Source organism: Macaca nemestrina, chromosome X (genome assembly GCF_043159975.1).
Source record: "Macaca nemestrina isolate mMacNem1 chromosome X, mMacNem.hap1, whole genome shotgun sequence".
NCBI lineage: Eukaryota > Metazoa > Chordata > Mammalia > Primates > Cercopithecidae > Macaca > Macaca nemestrina.
Window position 1 is genome coordinate 107780661 of NC_092145.1, and position 23695 is coordinate 107804355.

Below are 23695 nucleotides of genomic sequence, written 5' to 3' on the forward strand. Positions count from 1 at the left end.
CAAACAAATTTACAAGAAAAAAACAAACAACCCCATCAAAAAGTGGGCAAAGGATATGAACAGACATTTCTCAAAAGAAGACATTCATACAGCCAACAGACACATGAAAAAATGCTCATCATCACTGGCCATCAGAGAAATGCAAATCAAAACCACAATGAGATACCATCTCACACCAGTTAGAATGGCGATCATTAAAAAGTCAGGAAACAACAGGTGCTGGAGAGGATGTGAAGAAATAGGAACACTTTTACACTGTTGGTGGGATTGTAAACTAGTTCAACCATTATGGAAATCAGTATGGCGATTCCTCAAGGATCTAGAACTAGATGTACCATATGACCCAGCCATCCCATTACTGGGTATATACCCAAAGGATTATAAATTATGCTGCTATAAAGACACATGCACACGTATGTTTATTGCAGCACTATTCACAATAGCAAAGACTTGGAATCAACCCAAATGTCCATCAGTGACAGATTGGATTAAGAAAATGTGGCACATATACACCATGGAATACTATGCAGCCATCAAAAAGGATGAGTTTGTGTCCTTCGTAGGGACATGGATGCAGCTGGAAACCATCATTCTTAGCAAACTATCACAAGAACAGAAAACCAAACACCACATGTTCTCACTCATAGGTGGGAACTGAACAATGAGATCACTTGGACTCAGGAAGGGGAACATCACACACCGGGGCCTATCATGGGGAGGGGGGAGGGGGGAGGGATTGCATTGGGAGTTATACCTGATGTAAATGATGAGTTGATGGGTGCAGCACACCAACATGGCACAAGTATACATATGTAACAAACCTGCACGTTATGCACATGTACCCTACAACTTAAAGTATAATAATAATAAATAAATTAAAAAAAAAAAAGAGTCAAGTCCCATCAGTTTGCTGTATTTAGGAGACCCATCCAACATGCAGAGACACACATAGGCTCAAAATAAAGGGATGGAGGAAGATCTACCAAGCAAATGGAAAACAAAAAAAAGCAGGGGTTGCAATCCTAGTCTCTGATAAAACAGACTTTAAACCATCAAAGATCAAAAGAGACAAAGAAGGCCATTACATAATGGTAAAGGGATCAATTAATCAGGAAGAGCTAACTGTCCTAAATATATATGTACCCAATACAGGAGCACCCAGATTCATAAAGCAAGTCCTTAGAGACTTACAAAGAGACTTAGATTCCCATACAATAATAATGGGAGATGTTAACACCCCACTGTCAACATTAGACAGATCAACGAGACAGAACATTAACAAGGATATCCAGGAATTGAACTCAACTCTGCACCAAGTGGACCTAATAGACATCTACAGAACTCTCCACCGCAAAGCAATAGAATATAACTGAATTGTGACAAGGCCAAATGAACGTCAGCAGTGTGTGCTGAAGATTTGTTTGCTGTGTGTGATGTAGGTGGATCACCTGAGGTCAGGAGTATGAGACCAGCCTGGCCAACATGGTGAAACCCCATCTCTGCTAAAAACAAAAATTAGCGAGGTGTGGTGGTGTATGCACATAATCTCAGCTACTGGGGAGGCCGAGGCAGGAGAATTGCTTGAACCCAGGAGACGGAGGTTGCAGTGATCTGAGATAGGGCCATTGCATTCCAATCTGGAAAATAAAGAGTGAAACTCTGTCAAAAAAAGAGAGAGAAATGAAGAAAGAAAGAAAGAAAAAAGAAAGAAAGAAAGAATGAGAGAAAGAAAGAAAAGAAAGAAAAAGAAAGTAAAGAAAGAAAGAAGTCCCTCTTTCCATATCTGCAGTCACCTTTAAAGGCACGTATGTGCCATGAACCTGGATGGGCAGTCATACTCTAGGTCTAAGAGGCAAGTCTGAAAGACATTTCCTGTTGACTTGACACCCTTCAGTCTTCTTGGAATGCATGCTCTCCCCAGGACACCAGCCAAACACCGAATGGCCTGACAGAGTTTGCATTTTTTTCTCATAGTTCTCCTTGGTCATTCAGATAATATAGGTTTTCTCTGACACACTTCTGTTGCAGAATATAGAAGGTTGCATCCTCCCAGTTTTGACTGTTTTAGGTGCTGGAACCCTGAGAAGTTGCCATCTTGAGAGGATCAGCAGGCAGCAGTAGATTTTCAGGCGGGAGAGAGGACCCCCACAATCCCACCAGACACAGCTCTTCTTCCTGGTGCTGTTCTTGAGGCCCTGGGCAATTGCCTTTGACCACATATGATTCATCTTCCTTGTATCAAGGTGAATCTCACTTCCAAAGAATCCCCATTCTTGTAGGACACTCTGGGCTTCCTGGTCTCTCCAAGAACTGGCTAAATTCCATGTTTTTCCATCGGAATACTGAGACAGACAACCTTAAAGTGCAGTTTCTTTACAACTGTCTTCATCCGGCCATGGCATTAATTTCCCATTTGGTAGGAGGGTAATAGTCTTATTTTCATCAGTATGTGTAGGGCCTGTTAGTGCACAGCATCAGCCCTACAGGAAGACTTCTACATTGAGATGTGAAATGCATCAAAAGCGTATGTGGAGTTAATAAAACTACTCTACCTCTACGAGTGTCAGTTTCCTCACCCGTAAAATGAGGATCACAAGATGACTTCTTCAAGTTGTTGCCAGAGTTAAATTCGCCAAGATATTTAAAAGTACCTAGCTGCAAGGGTCCACATCATTAATAAAATAGCGTCAGATTTCAAAGTACACAAAAGGAATAAAGTACACATATCCTAAGATGAGATGAGCAGCTTTCTAAGTAGCCTGATGAACATCAGAATGAGATCTATATTTAAGCAGATTTCTTCGGAACCCTACGGAAGAGGACACACGTCGGGGCTCCAAGAAGGTAAGTACATGGCCATTGTAGAGGAACTGGTGTTGTGAGGGCGGAATCTGTAATGTCATTACACAACTGGTTCTCAGGGAGCACTGGAAGAAACCGTGAAACCCAGCAGATAATACTGGGAATTGGGTGAGCAGAGGAGGGTCATGGCCACAAATCTAAGTTAGAAGACACCAAACCACAAGGAGCTTCTGGCTCTGAAACAGCAACCGTGTTGGCATAAGGACAACTGAGATAGCTGCTGTGGGATTGCTGAGAGCACATGATTTTGCATCAATACACCCAAAAGCAGTGCATGTGAAAACAGATCACAAAACTCTCCTCTCCATTCATCTTTGTTTTACGATGACCAATGATGGCTACCCTCGCGTTAGAACATCCCTACCAACACTTGTGGACAAGCCATTTAGAAACTCCCACCTAAATTGGGAACGCTCAGGAGTAGGGTGAGAATATTGATGGATGGGTGAGGGATGCAGGTTCTTCACTCCAACAAGAGAAGAGCCGTTGTGCTGTGGTCTCCCTATACTTCCTCATCTTGCCACATTCATAGGTGCCACATGGTTTTTTTCCCTTTATTTACAAAGGTGCTGATGAACCCATCAGTAATTAATCCTGAAGGAGGAAATTCTTCACAAAGTACAATAACAGGGTCTAACTTCCACGACCAGGTTTTTAATTTTTTTTTTTTTAAATAGTAACCCACATTCAGGAATCACAAATAAAATGTGTTGGAATGTGTGATGTGAACAAGGTCTTATTTTCATGTAGACTAGCAATTAGGCTTTTATGGATTAGACATAAAAGCATGAAAGCTGGTACCATCCCAGGATCAAAGGAATGGTCCCTGAGGGCATACGGAATTTAGGGACATCAATTACTAAGAGGCTACGGAAAACTAGAAGTGCTCCCAGAAGTTTTCATTGTCTAGACAGAAAAATTCAACAGGTCAGCTCCAGTAGTAAAGTTACCTCCCTTACTGCCATGGATGATGAGCTTTCCATTCCAAGCAGAGAAGTGAAGCCTGAGGCATTTTGAAAGTACCCCAAGTGCTCCACACCTTGAAGGTCATTCCCATAAAGCTGGAACACCATCTGTTCCTGAGGGATCAGGTCATGGTATGTGTCTTTGAGACACTGGGCAAACAGACCCTGAGTCCTGCATAGGTCTTTACTGGATAACTGCATCTCTGTTCCTGCATTCTGAGATGGTTGATGGAGCCATGACTCACATACCTCACTTCTTTAGCAATCAATTGTCCGGCTACATCCTCAGCTGTGTTTTCATGGCATGCTATCTGAATAGGCTGAGAATCTTCCAAATCATAGCAGGCTGATTTCTTTTTCTTAGCAGTTCTGTTGTTGATTTATTTCTCATCTCTTGCATTTTGCTATCAGCAGCAGGGAGAAACATGGCAACATCTTCAATACTCGGCTAAGAAATCTTGGGTAAATACCCATGTTCATCACTTCAAATTCTACTTTGCATCTGAGAGTATGCAGTTTGGCTAAATTCTCTGCCATTTTCTCATAAGGAATGTGAGTCCATGTTTCCAACAACATGTTCCCCATTCGTGTCTGAGACCTCACCAGAAGCACCTTTAACATTCATTTTTCTAGCAACATTCTGTTCTTGATGTTGGATGTGTTCTCTAAGATGACAGAAATTTTCTGTATACCTCTCTGTTTTTTTTCTGAGCATTTGCCAGACTTTCTCTTAAGGTCCATATGTCTGCCAATTGCCCCATCAAGGAAGTGTAGGCTTTTTCTGTCATGTACCTCGAAACTCTTCCAGCATCTCTCCATGACCCAGTTCCAAAGCTAGTTTCACATTGTTAGGTATTTGTTAGAGCAGCACTTCATTTCCTGTTACTACACTCTTTGAGAGTTCTCTAGGACTGCAGTAACAAATTACTGCAAACTCACTGGCTTCAACAACAGACATTTATTTTATCACAGTTCTGGAGGCTAATAGTCTGAAATCAAGATGTGGGCAGGGTTAACCCCTGAGGGCTGAACGGAAGAATCTGTTCCACGCCTTTCTCATAGTTTCTGTTGGCTTCCTGGCAATCCTTGACATTCATTGACCAGTAGATGCATTACCCCCATCTCTGCCTTCATACTCATATGGTTTTTTTCCCTGTGTGCACGTCATAGTCCATATTGTGTTCCTAGAAAGAATACCTAGAACCGGGTAATTTATAAAGAAAACACATTTATTTAGCTCACGGTTCTGCAAACTGAGAAATTCAATGGAATGCATAGCCCTCTGGCTTTTGGTGAGGAATTCTGTTCCATATCACAACACGGTGGAGAAGGCCAAAGGGGAAGTGGAAACTTGTGAAGAGGGGAAAACCTGAGGGGTGTCCTGGCTTTACAACAACCCACATTAAAGGGAATGAATCCATTCCCTAAAGAGCTACTCCAGCCTTGTGAAACTGAGAACTCACCATTTCACCCACAGATCAGCATCAAGTCATTCATAAGGAATCCACACCCGTAAACCAAACTCATCCTACTAGGCCCCACCTCCAAACACTGCCACGGGAGGGGCAGGGCAGGGGGCAAATTTCTTTTTTTCCTTTTTCTTTTTTTGAGAAAGAGTCTTGCTCTGTTTTCCAGTCTACAGAACAGTAGTGTGATCTCAACTCGCTGCAAGCTGTGCTTCCCAGGTTCAAGTGATTCTCCTGTCACAGCCTCCCGAGTAGCTGGGACCACAGGTGCGTGCCACCACTTCCGGCTAATTTTTGTATATATATATATTTTTAATAGAGACAGGGTTTCACCACGTTGGCCAAACTGATTTGGAACTCCTGACTTCAGGTGATCTGCCCACCTGCCTTGGCCTCCCAAAGTGCTGGGATTACAGGCATGAGCCACCGCACCAGGGCAAGAGGGTCAAATTTCAACATGAGTTTTCCTGGAGACAAACCTACCATACCCAAGTCATAGCAACGTCTGTGTACAAATTTCTCCCTCTTCTAATAACAGCAGTCATGTTAGATTAGGGGTCCACCCAACCTCATCTGAAATTAACTAATTATATTTGCAATAACCCTATTTCCAAATAAGGTCACATTCTGAGGTACCTGGGGTCAGGACATCAACATATGAATTTTTCAGGAAACACAAAATAAACTATGTGTATTTTGCCACAATAAAAAAATGTTTAACCTTCTCCTGTGCAGTAAACTGCTTCAAGGGCACCTATGGAAACATCTCCATGTGAACCTCACTGTCCAGGAGGCTGCTTTCACAATAAACACCATAGAAAGCTCTTGACAGATATAGTCTCCACAATCATTTGAACAACAGCCACTCCCATCTCCTCTGCTCTCCCCTGTATTGCTACTTGTTGCTGCTGCTGCTGCTGTTGGAATGTTGATAATTACTCATCCTGGGATCCCTTACAGAGGGTTGTGTGCCACAGTTTACCAGGTGTTGCTAATAATATGCCTTATTATAAGGTTTGGGAATGAGAAGTAATGTTTTAGTTCTACCAAAAATGGTTGCGGTGTGAAGGGTGAATAGGCAGGTGGGACTGGCAAATGTGGGAATTTTGGGCAGGTGCGCATGGTGAATGTGGGATGTTTAGGCAGGTGTGCATGGTGATTGTGGAATTTTTGGGCATGTGTGAATCATGAATGTGAAATGTTTGGGTAGGCGTGAAGAGTGAATGTGGGAATGTTTGGGCAGGTGTAAATGATGAATGCGGAATGTTTTGGCAGGTGTGAATGGTGAATGTGCAAGTGTTCAGGCAGGTGTGAATGATGAGTGTGCGAGTGTTTTTTATGGCTACGGGATTCCACTACTAATCACCTGCCTCAGAATTTCAGGAGGCAGAGACATTTGGCAGAGATTTCCTCCAGTTGCCTGACCACCAGGTATATTTCAGTGGACTCCAAATCCAGTATGATTTCCATTATGTCTGTAGGTTTTATGAGACCTGATGATTCTTCACTACTATTTTCTGTACACATATACTTTAATAACACATGAATTCACGATAAGAAATGTAACAAATCTGACTTTCTCAGTTACACTCCACTCAAAAACACATGAGTTTTGTCTGTTTGATTAGTACTTCCATTCCTGGTAAGGTTCAGCAAGAGATGAGCTTTCTGGACTTCAGTGACTACATCCTACCTTGCGGGGTACTTGCAAGAATGAAATAAATGATAGTGATAAGAGTAGTAAAAATAGTAGTAAAAGAAGGCTAGATTCAGTGACTCATGCTTGTAATCCCAGCACTTTGGGAGGGAGGCTGAGGCGGGAGGATGGCATGAGCGCAGGAGTTCCAGATCAGCCTGGGGAACATGGCGCAACCCTCCACTCTTGTCTACAATAAGGTTAACAAAATTTAGTCCACTGTGGTGTCACACACCTGTACTGCCAGCTACTAGGAAGATGACATGGCAGGATCCCTTGAGCAAAGAGTTCCAGACAGTAGTGAGCCATGGCAAAGTCAGTGCACTCCAGCCAGGGTCACCCTGTGAGACTTGGTCTCAAAAACAAACAGTTTTAATATAAAACCAACAGTCATACTGTTATGGGCTGAGTTGTGTCTGCACAAAATTCATATGGTGAAGTCTTAACCCCTAGAACCTCAGACTGTAACTGTATGAGAGATAGATGGGGTCTTTAAACAGGTAATTAAGTGAAATGCGGTCATTAGAGTGGGGTCTAAGGCAATGTGCCTGGTGCCCTTATAAGAAGAGGAAATGAGGACACAGACATGTTCAGAGGGAGGGCAAAGGAAGACACAGGGAGAAAAGAGCTGCCTACAAGGCAAGGAGGGAGGCCTTAGAAGAAACCAACTCTGCTGACACCTTGATCTCAGACGCGTAGCCTCCAGAATTGTGAGAAAATACATTTTTGTTGTTTAAGTCACCCAGTCGATGGTAGTTTTTGATGGCAGCCTTAACAAACCAATGCAAATACTTTTAGTGCCCCTCAGGAGGTGAGCATTATCCTATCTATTTTATGACTTAGAACTCCTGCTCCTCCTACTAATATAATGAGCATGTAATGATGCCTGTATCTGAGCAACTGAGCAGTGATGAGAAAACTTCAAACTTTGGGAATTATTTTACCTTAAGTCCATGACCACGACAGAATTGCTTCTCCCTTTCACACTCATCCTACTTCCACTACTACAATACTCTCACGAATTCCCAGGAACCCTCCTCCATTTGAATGACCTATCCTAATGATTCATTCAGAAGACAGACACTATCTGCTGGGAATTCTCAGAGCATTCAAAAATCCAGTCTACCCCTGTCGGGCCTGGCATTCTCTGCCTCCCTTGTGCATACAATGCTCCTAATGGAAGCAAGCCCCTCACCTCAGCCCAGGATCCCATAACTCCCACTTTCCCAAGCGCTTTGCTGCTGCAATGATCATTCCTCTCTCCTGAACCATCAATGGTTCCCTCTGTATTGGATCACTCCCCAAGCTGAGGAGGGAACTCACTTTCTTCCCCCATGTCCTTTTATAGCTACAAATACATTTATCTGCTGCCCTTCAAAGCAAAACTGCCTCAACATATACAATCCACTTCATTGGAGTCATTTTCCAAAACTACCTGGAAAGGAAAATGAACCAGAACAGCTGAAACAATGCTGAGTTATAACTTTGGGGAACTCACACTACGTAATATTAAGAGTGATGTTAATTCTATAGTAATCAAGAGAACGTGGTAATTTGGAAAAATCCACAGATCAGAATGGAGTTCACCGATAGACTCACAGACATGATATATTGATTTTTCAGTAAAGGTGATACGTAATGGAGAAAGAGTGTGTTTTCGTGAAACAGTGTTATTTTCCTCCTGCCCCTTGGCCACTACATTGATTGGTTTTTATTCCCCTGGGTCCCTTCCCTGTGTTTATCCCTTTGCACTTCAGCTGCTCTTCTGTTTAGTGGCCTCTCTGCCCCACCATAGTGTGACAGCCCCCACAGCAAGTACCAGGTGTTGTTGGTTGTTCTTCCAATTTCCAGCATCCCAAGTATTTCTTGTAACATGGCAGGCCACTCGTGCATGTCTACTGAATTGATGAATTAACTTTTTGTAATGATCCTAACAGAAAAACATCTCCCTTGTTTGGGAGTCTTTATTGGAGATATGTTTCTAGACACCTTACATATGGTCTTTGGTTTTGTACTGGACACTCTACGGTAAAGGCTCTGCATGGTGCTCTGGAGCTCCTGCAGGTACCACATAGGGGAAGTAGGCAAAGCTAGACTACAGGCTAACCTGAGTCTGGGCAGAATATCCTGAATGTCCTTGGAACAAGGAAAGATAGGCAGCATGGTGGGAGCTGCCATAGGTATTTTGGCACCAGCTCCCTATCTGCCTTGAGGCTGACACCAGGCCATTCTTCATCCATCTCCCTAGTTGGAGGTAAGCACAGGCCTTTCTTCATCATAGGGTACAGTTGTGGGGTATAAAATTGCTCACTGCCTTAGGGCACAGGTGTGAGCTCTTCACCGGCAGAAAGACCAACCATCTGTGCCGTCCATCACTGATACCTCCCATTCACTGTCACACTATGGCGATAGGGATACGGTGCTTACAGAATGCTGATCTCGCTTTTGCTTTGTATACAAGCAATCAGCCACTTGGATCTGTGTTTGGGCTCATTGTCTTCGTGTTGGCCAAAAATAAGAATATGTGAAAAAGCAAACTAATGGCTTTAGTGGTGATCCTCATGTCCCTGTTAGATACCACAGTGCTGCTTAGGGACAGCTTGAGCAATTTACACACTACTGTATTGAGTTGCATGGTGTAGCAAAGACAGAATATTGATTTATTCTTCATGGCATCACACACAGCAAATAAGTTTTCAGCACATACTATTAACTTATGGTTGGCCTTGTCACACCTCAGTTATTTACAAATCAACCTCAGAATCTATGCCATGGGTGACACTATACTGCTACTAAATTAACATGTTTAAATCGAATAATTTTCTGAATTCAAATGTAAACTTTAGCTTGACATTCTTACTTAAAATTCAAAAGCACGTTATCACACTAGAAATGTAGTTGTAAGGAAAAATGAGATGAAAAAGTTTGAAATCTAAAGGAAAATTGGAAATCTAGGAAGTCAAATTTATCTGCAATGTAAAGCCTGCTTGATGTAATTTCCTTTATTTTTCATAGCAGGTAGTTTTCGTGTACATATTGTAATTTCTACTTTAGAAATGGAAAAACAGTCCCAAAGGGTGTAAGTATATTGCCCACCATATCAAGGGCACTGTGTGAGAGGCAGGATGGAAACCCATGGCTACTTCATGTCATAGCCTGTAAAGAGACAGTGTAGGTAGGACCCAAGTCATCTTGCTTCAGCAAGTTGCCCTGGTTGCTTGACCCTTTCTTCTACCTAGGCCCTAATTCTAGCTCCATAGCCCAGGGACTTCTCACATGTTCTGTGGCAAGCGGGATACTCTAGGAAAGGAAGCAGATGATGAGGCACAACACGAGGTATGGGGGAAGGGGCAGGGAGCTTCTGTGCCCACTAGGGGCGTGCTGCCCTCCATATGTTCAGTGATCCAGAAGCTCTGAATCCTGTCCTTTTGGTTTTGATGGAGGGTTTCATTATGTAGGTGTGACTGTTTAAATGGTTGTGCTGCCATTGGGGATCAACTTAACCTTCTGCCCCTCTCCCTTCCTGAAGGTTGAGCAGAGTGCTGAAAGTCCCAACACTCTTATTCCCCAGCCTAGAGCTACCTAGGTGCTGCCAGCAACTCACTAGCATACAAAAAGACACCACTTTGTGGAGATTCTAAAAATTGTAGGACTTGTGTGCCAGGAAGCAGGGTCTAGGACCAAATATGTATTTCACAGTTTCACACCTGTGCATACCAGCTCAATCAGAATACAAAATTTCAAAAATCATACTTAATTTTTTAAAAAATAGAGTCTCTGTCTCAAAAACAAATTAACCTCATCCTGGACCTCCTGGGCTCGAGGCATCCTCCACCCTTAGGCTCTAGAGTAGCTAGGACTACAGCTACATACAGACGTGCATACATTCATGCATTCACTCTTTTACTTTTGTAGAGAGAGAGTCTTGCTCTGTTGCCCCATGTGGCCTCAAACTCCTGAGCTCAAGCAATCCTCCTGCCTCAGCATCCCAAAGTGCTGGGATTACAGGCGTGGGAAACCGCACCCAGCCACGATTTTCAATATTATCAAATACCTGGGAAGGAAGTGAACAAAAGATGTGCAAGACTTCTTTGGTGAAAGCTGCAAAACTTTGTTGAGATAGTGTAAGTCAAATACCTAATATAAAACCAGTTTGTGTTGTTTCAGCTTGTCTTCATTTAAACTTGTGGTAGCCCTTCACCTATAATAGAAACATAACAGGTGGGAACATTACTAGCAGAACTGTGTTTAGATGACATTAAGGATATGGAAAGGACACCAAAGTTTTAGTTTTCTACAATGGACAAAACCAGAAGCCTAAGAGTCACCCTTTTGCTTACATTCAGGTAGACCTCTGTAGAGACTTTAACAATAGTCATCCAAGCGGATGCATTAAAGATATTTTTCAAACACACCCTGCTTTCTAGTGCTACAAGGAAAGCAAGACAGTCCGAGGTCCAAATACATTAAATGAAGTGAACTTACTAAAGATGGTTTTAAAGTAGAAAGTAAACATTGTGCATAGTTTTACTGAAAATACCAGCGCCACACAAAAATCCTGAGAAACAAAAAATAATCTACGGAAAATGAAAATTTTTGACAAACACTCTTTTGGTCTGAATACTATCTTGGAAGAAAACAGTTAATGTCACCTTAGGAACTGCATAAGTGAAGTGAATAGAAAGGCCAGCACTGCATTTGATTTTACTCTATTGTGCAGAAGTGCAAAAATATTTATTTGGGCTCATTTACCCTTCTGTGGTTTTTAAGGTACCGTAACCGTTTGTCCCCAGTGTTCTCCTACCGTGATGTCAACATGAATCATGCCTCTTTTTACACTTGAAAGTCTTCCCATTTGTATAATTAAGTATATGGTCTCATTACTCTTAAGCTATCACTATCAGTTTTGTCATCAATATGTGATAGTGTTATGAACTGTGTCACACATGAAAAAATGGAGGGATACGGAAATGGAAAACAAGAGTAGGACAGCTGAAAAACCCAAAATTTGTTTCTAAAAATAAATTTGTTTGAGGGACAACTGGAAAATTTCACAGTTTCTTCCACAGGCTTTGTGACACTTAAATAATCAGGTATTACAGAAATAAATAATGTGTGCCTTCCTAGCATATCAACCATTTCATGCATACTCTGAAAATATTAGAGTTCAAGACTGTACTCACTTTCAATAAAGCCCTATATTAAATCACTCTCTCTTGTTCATATTCCATGTTGTGCTTTTTCCATTTTCTTCAAGATTGTGCAAACTACTGAATACTCTATCTATAGCTAATTTTCAAAACACCAATCTTTTAAATTTATGACATTTGAACTACTTTTCCTTTGACTAATCATTCATACCTGTCTTTTATTCCTTACCTCTTTCTTTTTCCTTTTAGTTTATTCTGTGGCTCTTTTATTGTTATTTCATAGTATTCTTTTCCTTTATCAAGTAATTTGCTATTTATTTTAATAAGACGTGCATTTAAAGCTATGATCTCCCTAAGAATACAACTGAGGCTTGTTCAATAGGCTCCTGGAAATCATGTGAGAACTATCTTTTAATGTAAATAGTGTAATGGAATGGTTCAGCAGAGTAGAGTAAAAACATTTAGGTAATTTCTCCCTTAAACATGGGGTGTTTCCTTTAACTTCAAGAGGTACTATAATTAACAGTCACCAATTTGGAAAATATGTGTAAAACAGACTTATGTCAACTACTCAGGAATTAACACATTGATGTTGTTGAACTTTAAACCCTATCATCTAATGTCTCAAGGTAGAAACCTGTAATATGTAACCTATGGTATGGTTAGAGGTGACTCTACTATATAAGTCTTCAATCTAATTACACGAAGTAGCTCATGAAGACTGACAGGAGGGCAGGGGGCATGCTTAGCAGAAGCATCTTACACCCACCTTGAGCATCACTGACCTACATGCATTCTCCCTACTTCACTGGCCACAGAAACCTGATGATCTCTTGCCATTTTATCATTCAGTCATTCAAGGCTTCACTGTGGGAAGGTTTTAAAATGCAATTATTCTTTAAGAGCCAGAGAATTTAGAATTTGACAAAATCCAAGAACACTCATACAGGGCTCCATACAGGAAAACAAACATCAAGCAGAGTGCCCACTCATTTTCTTAGGAACCATGAATCTCAACTCAGACATTATAATTCAACTGAAGCTGATTTTTGTGATAAACAAATAATGAAAATCAGAGTATCTTGGTTTTCTATCCAACAGAACTGCAGCATGCAGAGATCAGCAATGAAATGGATTTTAATTTATCTGATGCGCATCCACTCTTTTCAATAAGATCAAGGATGCTTGTGGAATTTATACAATTCATCCAGAGTCTCACAAATTGTGGTAGAGTCAGTACTAGAATCCGTTTCAGGGCTCAGCACACTTCACACAAACTGGTGTTACAAATGCATTATGTATTTGTTAAAAGCAGAAATGAGAAAAGAATCTGAAAATTGTTAGCTGTTGGTTATACACCAAACTAAGAAAATGCTGCCATGTTTGATGATTCAATATGGCTTTGACCCAGTTTGTTTCTGTATCTGATCGTGTTTAAGTCTTGCAATCTGGCATTTGGGTCTGAACGGCGTTTCAAAGAAAGTTTGCATTTGCACTGTGTTTTTAAAGTAGCAGTAATATTATCCCTCTATTACCAAAAGTATAATACTGTGTAAATGAGAAAGCACATGAATTTGCATCTTGATGGATAACATACCTGCTTCTGGCATTTTACAGTGTTCTCCTTTGGGTATAATCTTCACCTTGACGCCAGCACCCAAATCCAGATTTATCCCTGGTCTTTGACTGACGCAGCTCCTGCAGATCACATTCCATGTCACACACTTCAAAATACAAAGGTTATCGATTTAAGCATTCCAACATGAAATGTAAATAAGGAAATGATAATCTTTTCCTTAGTGATATGGAATAAAGCCTGATCCGGGTGTGGTGGCTCATGCCTGTAATCTCAGCACTTTGGGAGGGCGAGTTCACTTGAACCCTAGAGCTGGAGGTGGCAGTGAGCCAAGATCATGCCACAGCAATCCAGGCTGGGTGATAGATGAGACTGTGCCACATAATAAAAACGAAAAAAGAAAAGAGAAAGAAAAAACTCTGTCAGCGTGGTAATGAATGTCATGCAAAGATGGTACACCTTTGTTTTCCTGTTTTATGCTATTTTATAATATTTTGCTTTATTTTATTTTATTTTACTGTTTTTTGAGTCTAGGTCTCACTCTGTCATCCAGGCTGGAGTGCTGTGGCACGATCAAGGCCCACTCTGAGCCCAACCTCTCAGGCTCAACAGAGCCTCTTGTCTTAGCCTCCGGAGTAGTTGATCCTATGGGTGCACCCCACCGCCAAGGCTAATTTCTGTTTGTTTGTTTGTTTTGTTTGAGTCAGGATTTCTCAATGTTGTCCAGGCTGGTCTTGAACTCTTGGGATCAAGGGATTTACCCAACTCAGCCTCCCAAAATTTTGAAATTACAGTCGTGAGCTCCTGGCCCAATGTGTTATTTTAAATTGCAATCTGAGGATAAATCACACTACACATAACTTTCCCACACCTTTCCAATGTGTATTATGAACAGCCAGTATCAACTATCTATGAAATCTGAAGTCAGCTGCATGAATACCACTTTAATCATAAGTGAAATGTAATTATCTGAAGAATTAGATCAATGTATTGGCAGACCTCTGACAAATCCTACAGTTGTGACACCCATCCCTTGTTGAGGTAACTTGGAAATTGTTTGCTATGCTATAGCATAAAACGTTATGCTATGCTTAGGTCCAAGAACCCTATATGTAACTTTACATTAATGAATCCCACTTAGAACAATGTACCAAAAATAACAGGAAAATCATTGTCTTGCAGTGAGAGTACGGAAAGCTGAGTGCAAAGAAATTAATGGGCATTGTTGACTGACAGTCATATCTGGAAACAACAGTGAATTGCTAAAATAATCAATGGCTCAAATTCTGTCAATGTTTAGCTTGAAAATGCTATCTGTTGAGGATACATTTTCTGTTTCAAGATATCTTATCATACTTTGAGGTTTTTAATTATGAAAGCTTTAAAACAACTGTTAAATCCCCCTTAAAATCATACTAATATAGCTCCTTGTATGCTGGTGTCCTGAATTATCCGACTTTTATCCAACATACTGTCAAAAAAGACTGATCAAAGGAAAGAGTGGCTGTCATTCATTGAGCTCTTTTCTGGAGTTGCTATCCTGCTTCACTGAACTGTTTTGTCCTGAACCAATACTGAAGTACCTTACAGTACAGACACAATCGAGTGTTATGCATCTTAGGCAAACTGCTCACTTTTTATTATTACAACATGGATTGTAGGAAGAACACAAACCCTTGAACAAAATATGAATTCCTTCTTCATGAGTCAAGTGTTCTTTGCAAGCCTCAATCTCTGAGCCTCGGTTTTCTTATTTATACAATGGGGCTAACATCCCTTTGCAAATGGGCCTTATTCACGGTGTTATGAGGTCGGGTGACTTGGCACTCTACACGCAATTAACGGGTGCTTACAACACTGTGGACACCATGGCTGAGAAGATCATATAGCAACATTCTAAGAAGATCAAATTAAACTAGTGAAATAATGTATATTTTTATACACCAAATTAACTGGTTTCAAGTGATTAAGTAAGGACTGTATTTTAAAGCATAGAAAATCCATCTCGAAGAACAAGAGAAGATTCCTTATATCCAGGGACATCATGAAGCTGCAAACTATACTCTCCCCTTTCCAGCCAACTTTGAGCAAATATTTGTATCTTTTCCTAGTGTTCTCTTTCCTCCTGTTATTGTTCATGGCATTGGCCTTGACACACACATAGACCTTCTCCCACCTCATAGACATGCTTTCTTTCCCTTCCCAGCACCTGGGATCTCAGCTGTATCCTGATCTTCTTCTGTCTCCGGAACAGGTGTAGGATCCCGACTTTCAGCTGCTGGTTCCTCTTCTTGGGACTCTCCATTACTGGGCTCCTGGGACTGGCACTGCGTGTGTGTGTGTGTGTATGTGCAGATAAAAAGTTTTGTTATTAATAGACTTCAATAATATAAATATACAGAATACATAAATATCTAGAGACATTTATCCAACACTAAGCTGTATACCTATTCTTCATAACATTATTCTTTCCTCAGAGAGGTTCCTCAAAAACAGATATCCTCAAGGACTTGAGAAGCTGTTTTAATCTATGTTGGGATGAACCTGTGTAATCTGTTCTGAATAAGCATGAGGAGGAAGTTAAGGACAAAATCTGGGCACACACGATCATCCATCCACACAAACCCCAAATATTCTGGACGAATCTTTCCTTCATGGGATGCCATGATCATTTTTTATCAGCATGACAGATCATTATAAATGGGAGACCATAAACAATGGACTACCATTCTGATAGTCCAACAACACTATCAGAAAAATAACTTTCTGATAAGAGAAATGTCGAATGTTAAGACATTCATAAGCAGAGGCACAATGAGCACAGGAGGTTGTGAACTTCTTGGTCTAGGCCTATATGTTGATCTTCCTCATCAACACATATTTCACTCTGCAAGCAGAATACTGTGATTGGGAAAATGCACTTGACAGGACAGCTAGATTCAACCACTTTAATGGTCAAATGTTAACTTGGTCATTTTTTATTTTATTTAGAAATTCTCCGAAAGTCCCGTGGCAATTATAAGTGTGTGCAACTTTTGAATCGAATCCTTGCAAAGCCACTTAAGTAGGTCTATCTAGCTGAGCAATGTCTTAAGGCTCCTGGCAAAAACCACAGGGTATTTCCCATGAGGTTGGTTTCACTCCATCAGGGAGATAAGTAGGAAATTACAGCTAGAGAATTAAAACTGAAGTGACCACGAATTTTGTCACATAATGATTTGCTAGGCCCACTTTCTGCCATCACCAAAATCACTTTTTTAGGAACTCAGAGCCCCACCCACTGGAATCTCCACAGTGGAGTTGCGAATTTGCTACACAGCAGTAGGCACTCCTCACAGGACACTATGCCAGGCACTCTACAGACCTCGGGGCTGCGGTCACTAGCCCGCAGCGTTCCCCGTCTCCAGGACCCTTCCATACCGATCATGCGGTCCCTCCCCTGGTCCCGTCTGGGGAGTCTAGAATCTTCTGTCAGGGTTCCAGGTGCTTCTGGGACTCGGATACCTCCAACTGAACCCCAGCATCGCCCCAGCTTCACCTGAGCCCCTCCAGTCCTCAGCCTTCCTTCCTTCCTAGTTATGGCTGTAAGGAGACAAGAAGGTCCATGGGCGGGGCGCCTCATGAAAGGGACGACGACTTCGAGGCCCTTCTCACTCTGAGTCACCGACCACGCGACCTTCCGGAAGCCCACTGGTTCCTCCTCACTCTCACTCACACTTCAACTCCCAGTTGGATCTGCCTGTGAACCTACCCGCTGTGTGTTTCAGTAGGGGAGAAAGAATCCAGATCTCAGGGGATGGGAGTTGCCCACTCACAGCTCCGCCGCATTCCCCACACTGGCAAAGGGGCCGATGGGAGGACACCTAGGGAACATGCGCACAGAGGCGGGCACCAAAGGAGCATGCGCAGTGAGGTCCCCTCTTGCCTTAAGGGCTGTGGTGCCCCTCCTTATCCCGCCTGGCCCTATCCTGTGCTCCTTCCCAGGTCCCCATGAACGACTTTGGAATGCCTCCTTTCTGTGTGTGGGCTGCACCCCACCCAGGACTCAAATACCCCAAATAATGTCACCCTTCACAACTCACCCCATGGCCAGGCGTGGTGGCTCACGCCTGTAATCCCAGCACTTTGGGGGCCCGAGGCGGGTGGATCATGAGGCCAAGAGATCGAGACCATCCTGGCCAACATGGTGAAACCCTGTCTCTACTGAAAATACAAAAATTAGCTGGGTGTGGTTGCGTGTGCCTGTAGTCCGAGCTACTCGGGAGGCTGAGGCAGGAGAATCACTTGAACACGGGAGGTGGAGGTTACAGTGAGCCGAGATTGCGCCACTGCACTCCAGCCTGGTGACAGAGCAAGACTCCGTGAAAACAAACAAACAAACAAACAAACAAACAAACAAAACAAAGAAAAAGTCACTCCGTGTTCACCTGACCCTCCTCCACTGTCCTCTACGGCCCTCCTCCTTCCCATGCCCGGGACCCCACAGCCACAAGGCCACAGCGGTATTGCTGAGGTTTAGTAGAAAGATGACGACCTCAGAGGCAATGGACCAAGTGGCACAACGCACAGGAAGCCCGCCCGCTCCCCCTCACACTCACTCACACTTAAACTTCTGGGAGGACTGATCTGCAGACCTACTGGCTAAGTCGTAGTCAGCATAAAAGAAGGAAGTCAGGATATCTCCTTTGACAGCTGTTCAGGGACAGAAGGCAGAGAGCAAGGCGCATGGGAAGCAAGGAACTTTCATAGAAAGGGACATGCACATTGAGCCAGGGACTTTGCAGGGCAGGGTAGGGCTTTCCACTGTTCCCAGACCCGCCTCCCCAGGGCATTTGTAGTAGAAAAAAGGGACTTGAGAGTTTTCGTTTCTCTTTGTCCAATCTCATGCATTCAGAAACGTTGGGAACAGACAGTCCCTTACTGAAGGATGTGTCTCAGAAAGACCTTCTGTGGAAGAAATAAATTATTTTCATATCTTTATTTATAAATTCTTTTTTATTTTTATTTTTCCAGACAGAGTGTGGTTCTGTTGCTCAGGCTAGAGGACAGTGGCAGGACCACACCTCAATGAAGCCTCCATCTTCTGGGCTCAAACAATCCTCCCGATGTAGCCTCCCCAGTCCCTGCTACTACAGGTGCAGACACCACACCTGGGTAATTGGTTTCTTTATTTTTTAGATAGTGGTCTCACTGTGTTGCCTATGCTGGTTTCAATTTCCGGGGCTCAAGCGATCGTCCCACCTTGGCCAGTTTTATAAATGCTTTTATTAATCGGTTTGTTCTCTGGTTCTGGGTTTTCTGCCATGCTTCCAATTAATGTAATTGAATAAATTCTTCTGTAGACTAAATACATTCACACTTGTTTACTTTTTTCTTTTTAGATTGTGTTACTTCACATTTAAATCTCTAGACTGGTAACTGATTTCCCTGAATTTATCTGTAGGTCATTCAGACAGTGTATGTTTCAGAAATAGCCATAGATTCTGATTGTAGGCTCTAGGCTCAGTTATGAGCAGAAAGCAAGTCCTGCCAGTCTCCTATCTCAAATATATGTTTTTGTATTGACCTGATCCCTGGGACAAGCTTCCCAGACTGAAACCATGGTATCATAAAGCTGGATGCTTCTTCAGGGGATAGAGTAACATCCATATTTTCAATCTGTGTGTAAAGAAATTAATTAATGGATGAAAAGATGTGTGCGATAATGAGAAGCAGAATAACAGGTATTTGATTAAATATGTCACCAAATTTTGCTTTAACAGATCTGATAGTAATTATGTCAGTCTTTGTGGGTCATGTAGTTTCTGTGGCGTATTGTTGTGTTTTTTAGAAATAATACTTTCAAATGGAAAAAAAAATCTTATCTCAATGGCTATGCAAAACAAGTCATGGGCTGTATTTAGATCTCAAACCATAGTCAGCTAGCCCCTGGATTATGTTTTACTTCACATGTTTAAATGCTGTATTTTTGTACCAGAAGTCAAAATATTAACAAAGGAGAGTTCTACTACCAGGTAAGATTTAGAAAGCCTCAAGAGAAAGTCACTTTAGCCCTGAAAAAGAGAAAAGGCCTAATAATCTATAATGTTATCTTTTGTTTTGCTTTGTTTTTAGGTCATGAGAGTCCTGAGGTAACAAGGCAGCCATGGGAACTGATACAAAACGGTGACTAGTCCCTCTGAGGAGGGATGAGACACACAAACTACACCACCTCTGGCAGAGCATGTGTGGAAGAAGTGACAGCCATAACAGGGGGTAAGAAGAAAACCACTGAAAATGTAACAAATTCATAAAGTTCAAACACAGGCATTTGAGAGAGCTGGAATCCTGGGAAGTCTCAGACACCAGTGGAATTCAGGTTCACAGACAGAAAGAGATCCTGTCTGAAAACACAGAGTCAGAGTCTATAAGACTGGATAAAAAGCAAGAACAAAAATAAGAGATGCTGGTGAGTTTGTGTAGAAAAGGCAACACTTACACCCTGTTGGTTGGAGTATAAATTAGTTCAACCATTGTGGAAAGGAGTGTGGCAATTCCTCACGGACTTAAGAACAGAAATACCATTTGGCCCTGCAGTCCCATTGCTGGGACGGTACCCAAAGGTACATAATTCCTTCTATTATAAAGACGCATGCACATCTATGGTCCTTGCAGCACTACTTACGATAGCAAAGACATGGAATCAACCTAAATGCCCATCAATTATAGACTGCACTTTTAAAAATGTGGTATATATACACAATGGAGTACTATGCAGCCATAAAAAGTAGTGAGATCATGTCCTTTCCAGGAACACGGATGGAGCTGGAGACCATTATCCTTAGCAAACTAATGTAGGAACAGAAAACCCAATACCACATGAAGTCATTTATAAATGGGAGCTAATTGCTGAGAACACGTGAACACCCAGGCAGGGCCAACATGCTGGGACCTATCAGAGGGTAGAGGCTAGGAGGAGGGAGAGGATGAACAAAATAACGAATGGGCACTGGCCTTAATACCTGGGTGATGAAATAATCTGTACAACAAACCCCATGACATGAGGTTACCTATATTACAAAACTGCACATGCGCTCCCGAGCCTAAACTAAAAGTTAAAAGAAAACTCGCAAAAAATCATGAACTCTTCTGATCTTTCTACTTCAAAAATATCAGTTCATTTCTTTTTATAAAAAGAAGGAAAGAAGGAAGGGAGTGAGGCATGAAGGGAGCGAGGGAGGAAGGGAAATGATAAGGACAAATGGAGCGAGGGAGGGAGGGTGGAAAGAAGTAAGGGAGGGAGGAAGGGAGTGAGAGAGGAAGGGAGGAAGGAAGGAAAGAAGGAAGGAAGGAAGGAAAGAAAGAAGGAAGGAAGAAAAGAAGGAAAGAAGGAAAGAAGGAAAGAAAGGGAGAAAAATAGGTCTGAACAAACGTTTCTGTGCCTAGCCAAACAGCTCTTGATGGGAAGTCACTTTTAGAAACTTGAGTGAAAAGTAACATAAATCAGAGGGTTTTAATCTCTTCATTTACAGCCCTTCAAAATTTGTTCTGTCTGTTGTTTCTGAGCGATTCAAACCTGCCTTCGTCTCCATTAAATCCATGTATTCTCCAGAAGGGCAACTCTTCCCTGGATTAACAGCCCAGCTGAGGACCAACACAGACTGGTTAGTCTAGGAAGAAAAAGAAAAGAAAAGTGTAGGAGATGAATGTTTCCTCCCCGATGAGAGAGAGAGAGATAGAGATAGAGATAGATATATTTATATTATTATATTTATAATATTATAATATAATATAATTTGTAATATTATAATATAATTATAATATAATTTATAATATTATATTTTATATTATATATATATTTACTTTTCCTCTTCAATCTACAGAGGGACATTTGAATCTCCAAATTTCAAAGCTAAGAGAGCCATGAGAGATCGTTTTATATAGTTGTTTTTCAAAGAATTTTTAGCAAAAGAACACTTTTGTGAAATGAAATTTTATCCAAAACCCTACTTAGAAAATACGGGGATAAAATTATATTTTTCATTTAGTGTCAAGATATCTTTCTATGAAGACTGTCAAAGAGTTTGAGGTACTTTTGAAGAATCTAGCAAATTATTCTGTGGATTTCTGTGTTAACAATTTAGTTCTATATTGACTTCTGCATGTAATTTTTTGGTATTTTTATTGTTGTTGCACAGTTGTAAGGAGATCTTGATTTTCACAGTATATTTATCTGTCATCTGTATCTTGAAAATAAGAAGCGCCCTCTAAAAATAAATAAGTTGCAAATAAAGGATGGAAGAAGATATTACCTGCAAATATGAATCACATAAACTCAAAGTGTCAAATTAATACCTCACAAAGCACATTTTATAGTGGAGATTATTACAAGGGACAGAGTGGGACATTACATAATAATCACAGAGAGGTGCATTGATTCGGAAGACAGAAACACCATGAATATGTAGGCACCTTCAAAATACTTGAGGGAAAACTGATACATCACAAAGAATAAATAAACACATGTACATCTAGTAGAAGACTTCCGCATTACACCTAGCATTCAGTAGAAAAAGTGTACAAAAAATCAGCATATATAAATACAGAAGGCTTGAACAACACTATGAAACAACATGGCCTAATTGATATTCATAGAGCAACAGCAGAATGCACATTCTTCTCAAGTGCTCATGGAATGATCACCAAGATAGACCGTATTGTGGGCCAAAAAACAAATCTCCACAAATTCAAAAGGAATGAAACCTTCTAAAATATGTTCTATGACAAAAAAATTGAAATGGAAATAAGTTGTAGAAAGATGTGTGCATTTCATGAAATCTTGGAAATTAAACTTCACATTTGAGTAACTCAGAGATCAAAGAAGAAATTGCAGGAAAAAATTTTAAAATGAAAACACAACTTATCAAACTTTGCAAGATGAAATTAAAGCATAGAGGAAAATTTATATCCTTCAATACTTATGTCATAAAGGAAGAGAAGTCTCAAATCAATTATCTAAGTTTCCACATTAAGAAACTAGAAAAACAAAATCAAATTATACCCAAAGTAAGAAGGAAAAGTGTTAGGCCGCGCACAGTGGCTCATGCCTGTAATCCCAGCACACTTGGAGACTGAGGTGGGCAGATTCCTTGAGGTCTGGAGTTTGAGACCAGCCTGGGCAGCATGGTAAAACCCTGTCTCTACTAAAAATACAAAAGATGGCTGGGCTGGTGGCGCACGCCTACAGTTTCAGCTACTGGGGAGGCTAAAGCAGGAGAATCGCTTCAACCTGGGAGGTGGAGGCTGCAGTGAGTCAAGATCACGCCACTGCACTCCAGCCTGGGTGACAGAGCGAGATTCTGTTAAAAAAAAAAAAAAAAGGAGAATAAAAAGAAGGAAAAAATCTAAATGACATGAGGAAAAATGAATAAATAGAATTGATAAAAATCTATAGAAAATATCAGTGAAACCCAGACATCATTTCTTTGAGAAGACAAGGCAAATTAATAAACCTTTATCCAGACTGATGAGACAGGGAGACACAGAGACTACAAATTATCAATATCAGTAAACCCAGAGGTTTGTTACGTCAGTACAGATCCTTCAGATATTAAATGTACAACAGGGAACCTTACAAGAAACGTTATCCAGAAACTTTATATTGACTGAAAGAATTATTTGAAGGACACTAGCTAGCAAAACTCATCCTAAAACATATACAAGCAAGCAATCTACAGATTTAATGCAATCCCTAAAAAAAAAAAAAAGACAGTGACATTTCTCAAAGAAATGGATAAAGCAATCATAAAGTTCATAGGGAACAACAAATGACCCAGAATAGCCAAGCTATTTTAAACAAAAAGAACAAATGTGGAGGAATCACATTACCTGACTTCAAATCATACTACAGAGAGATAGTAACCCAAACAGCACAGTACTGACATTAAAACAGAGTAGAGAACAGAACAGAGTAGAGAAACCAGAAACAAACCCACACACTT

General features: G+C 41.2%; 1 protein-coding gene across 2 annotated transcripts in view; it reads right to left on the reverse strand.

Moving 5' to 3' along the window:
• Positions 1-17565, reverse strand: part of LOC105466822 (X antigen family member 1-like) — a 33534-nt gene extending 15969 nt beyond the window's left edge. The window contains exons 1-5 of one of the 2 annotated variants that reach the window (XM_071088782.1): positions 17467-17537; positions 17136-17297; positions 15925-16042; positions 13737-13863; positions 11044-11190 (exon numbers count right to left, since the gene is read on the reverse strand). In XM_071088782.1, the coding sequence (XP_070944883.1) occupies positions 11168-11190; positions 13737-13863; positions 15925-16020 (246 nt within the window). In that variant the 5' untranslated portion in view covers positions 16021-16042; positions 17136-17297; positions 17467-17537 and the 3' untranslated portion in view covers positions 11044-11167. Of the gene's footprint in view, positions 1-11043; positions 11191-13736; positions 13864-15924; positions 16043-17135; positions 17298-17466 lie in introns of both variants that reach the window. The other variant, XM_071088781.1, reaches the window with a different exon arrangement.
• Positions 17566-23695: the final 6130 nt, after the last annotated feature.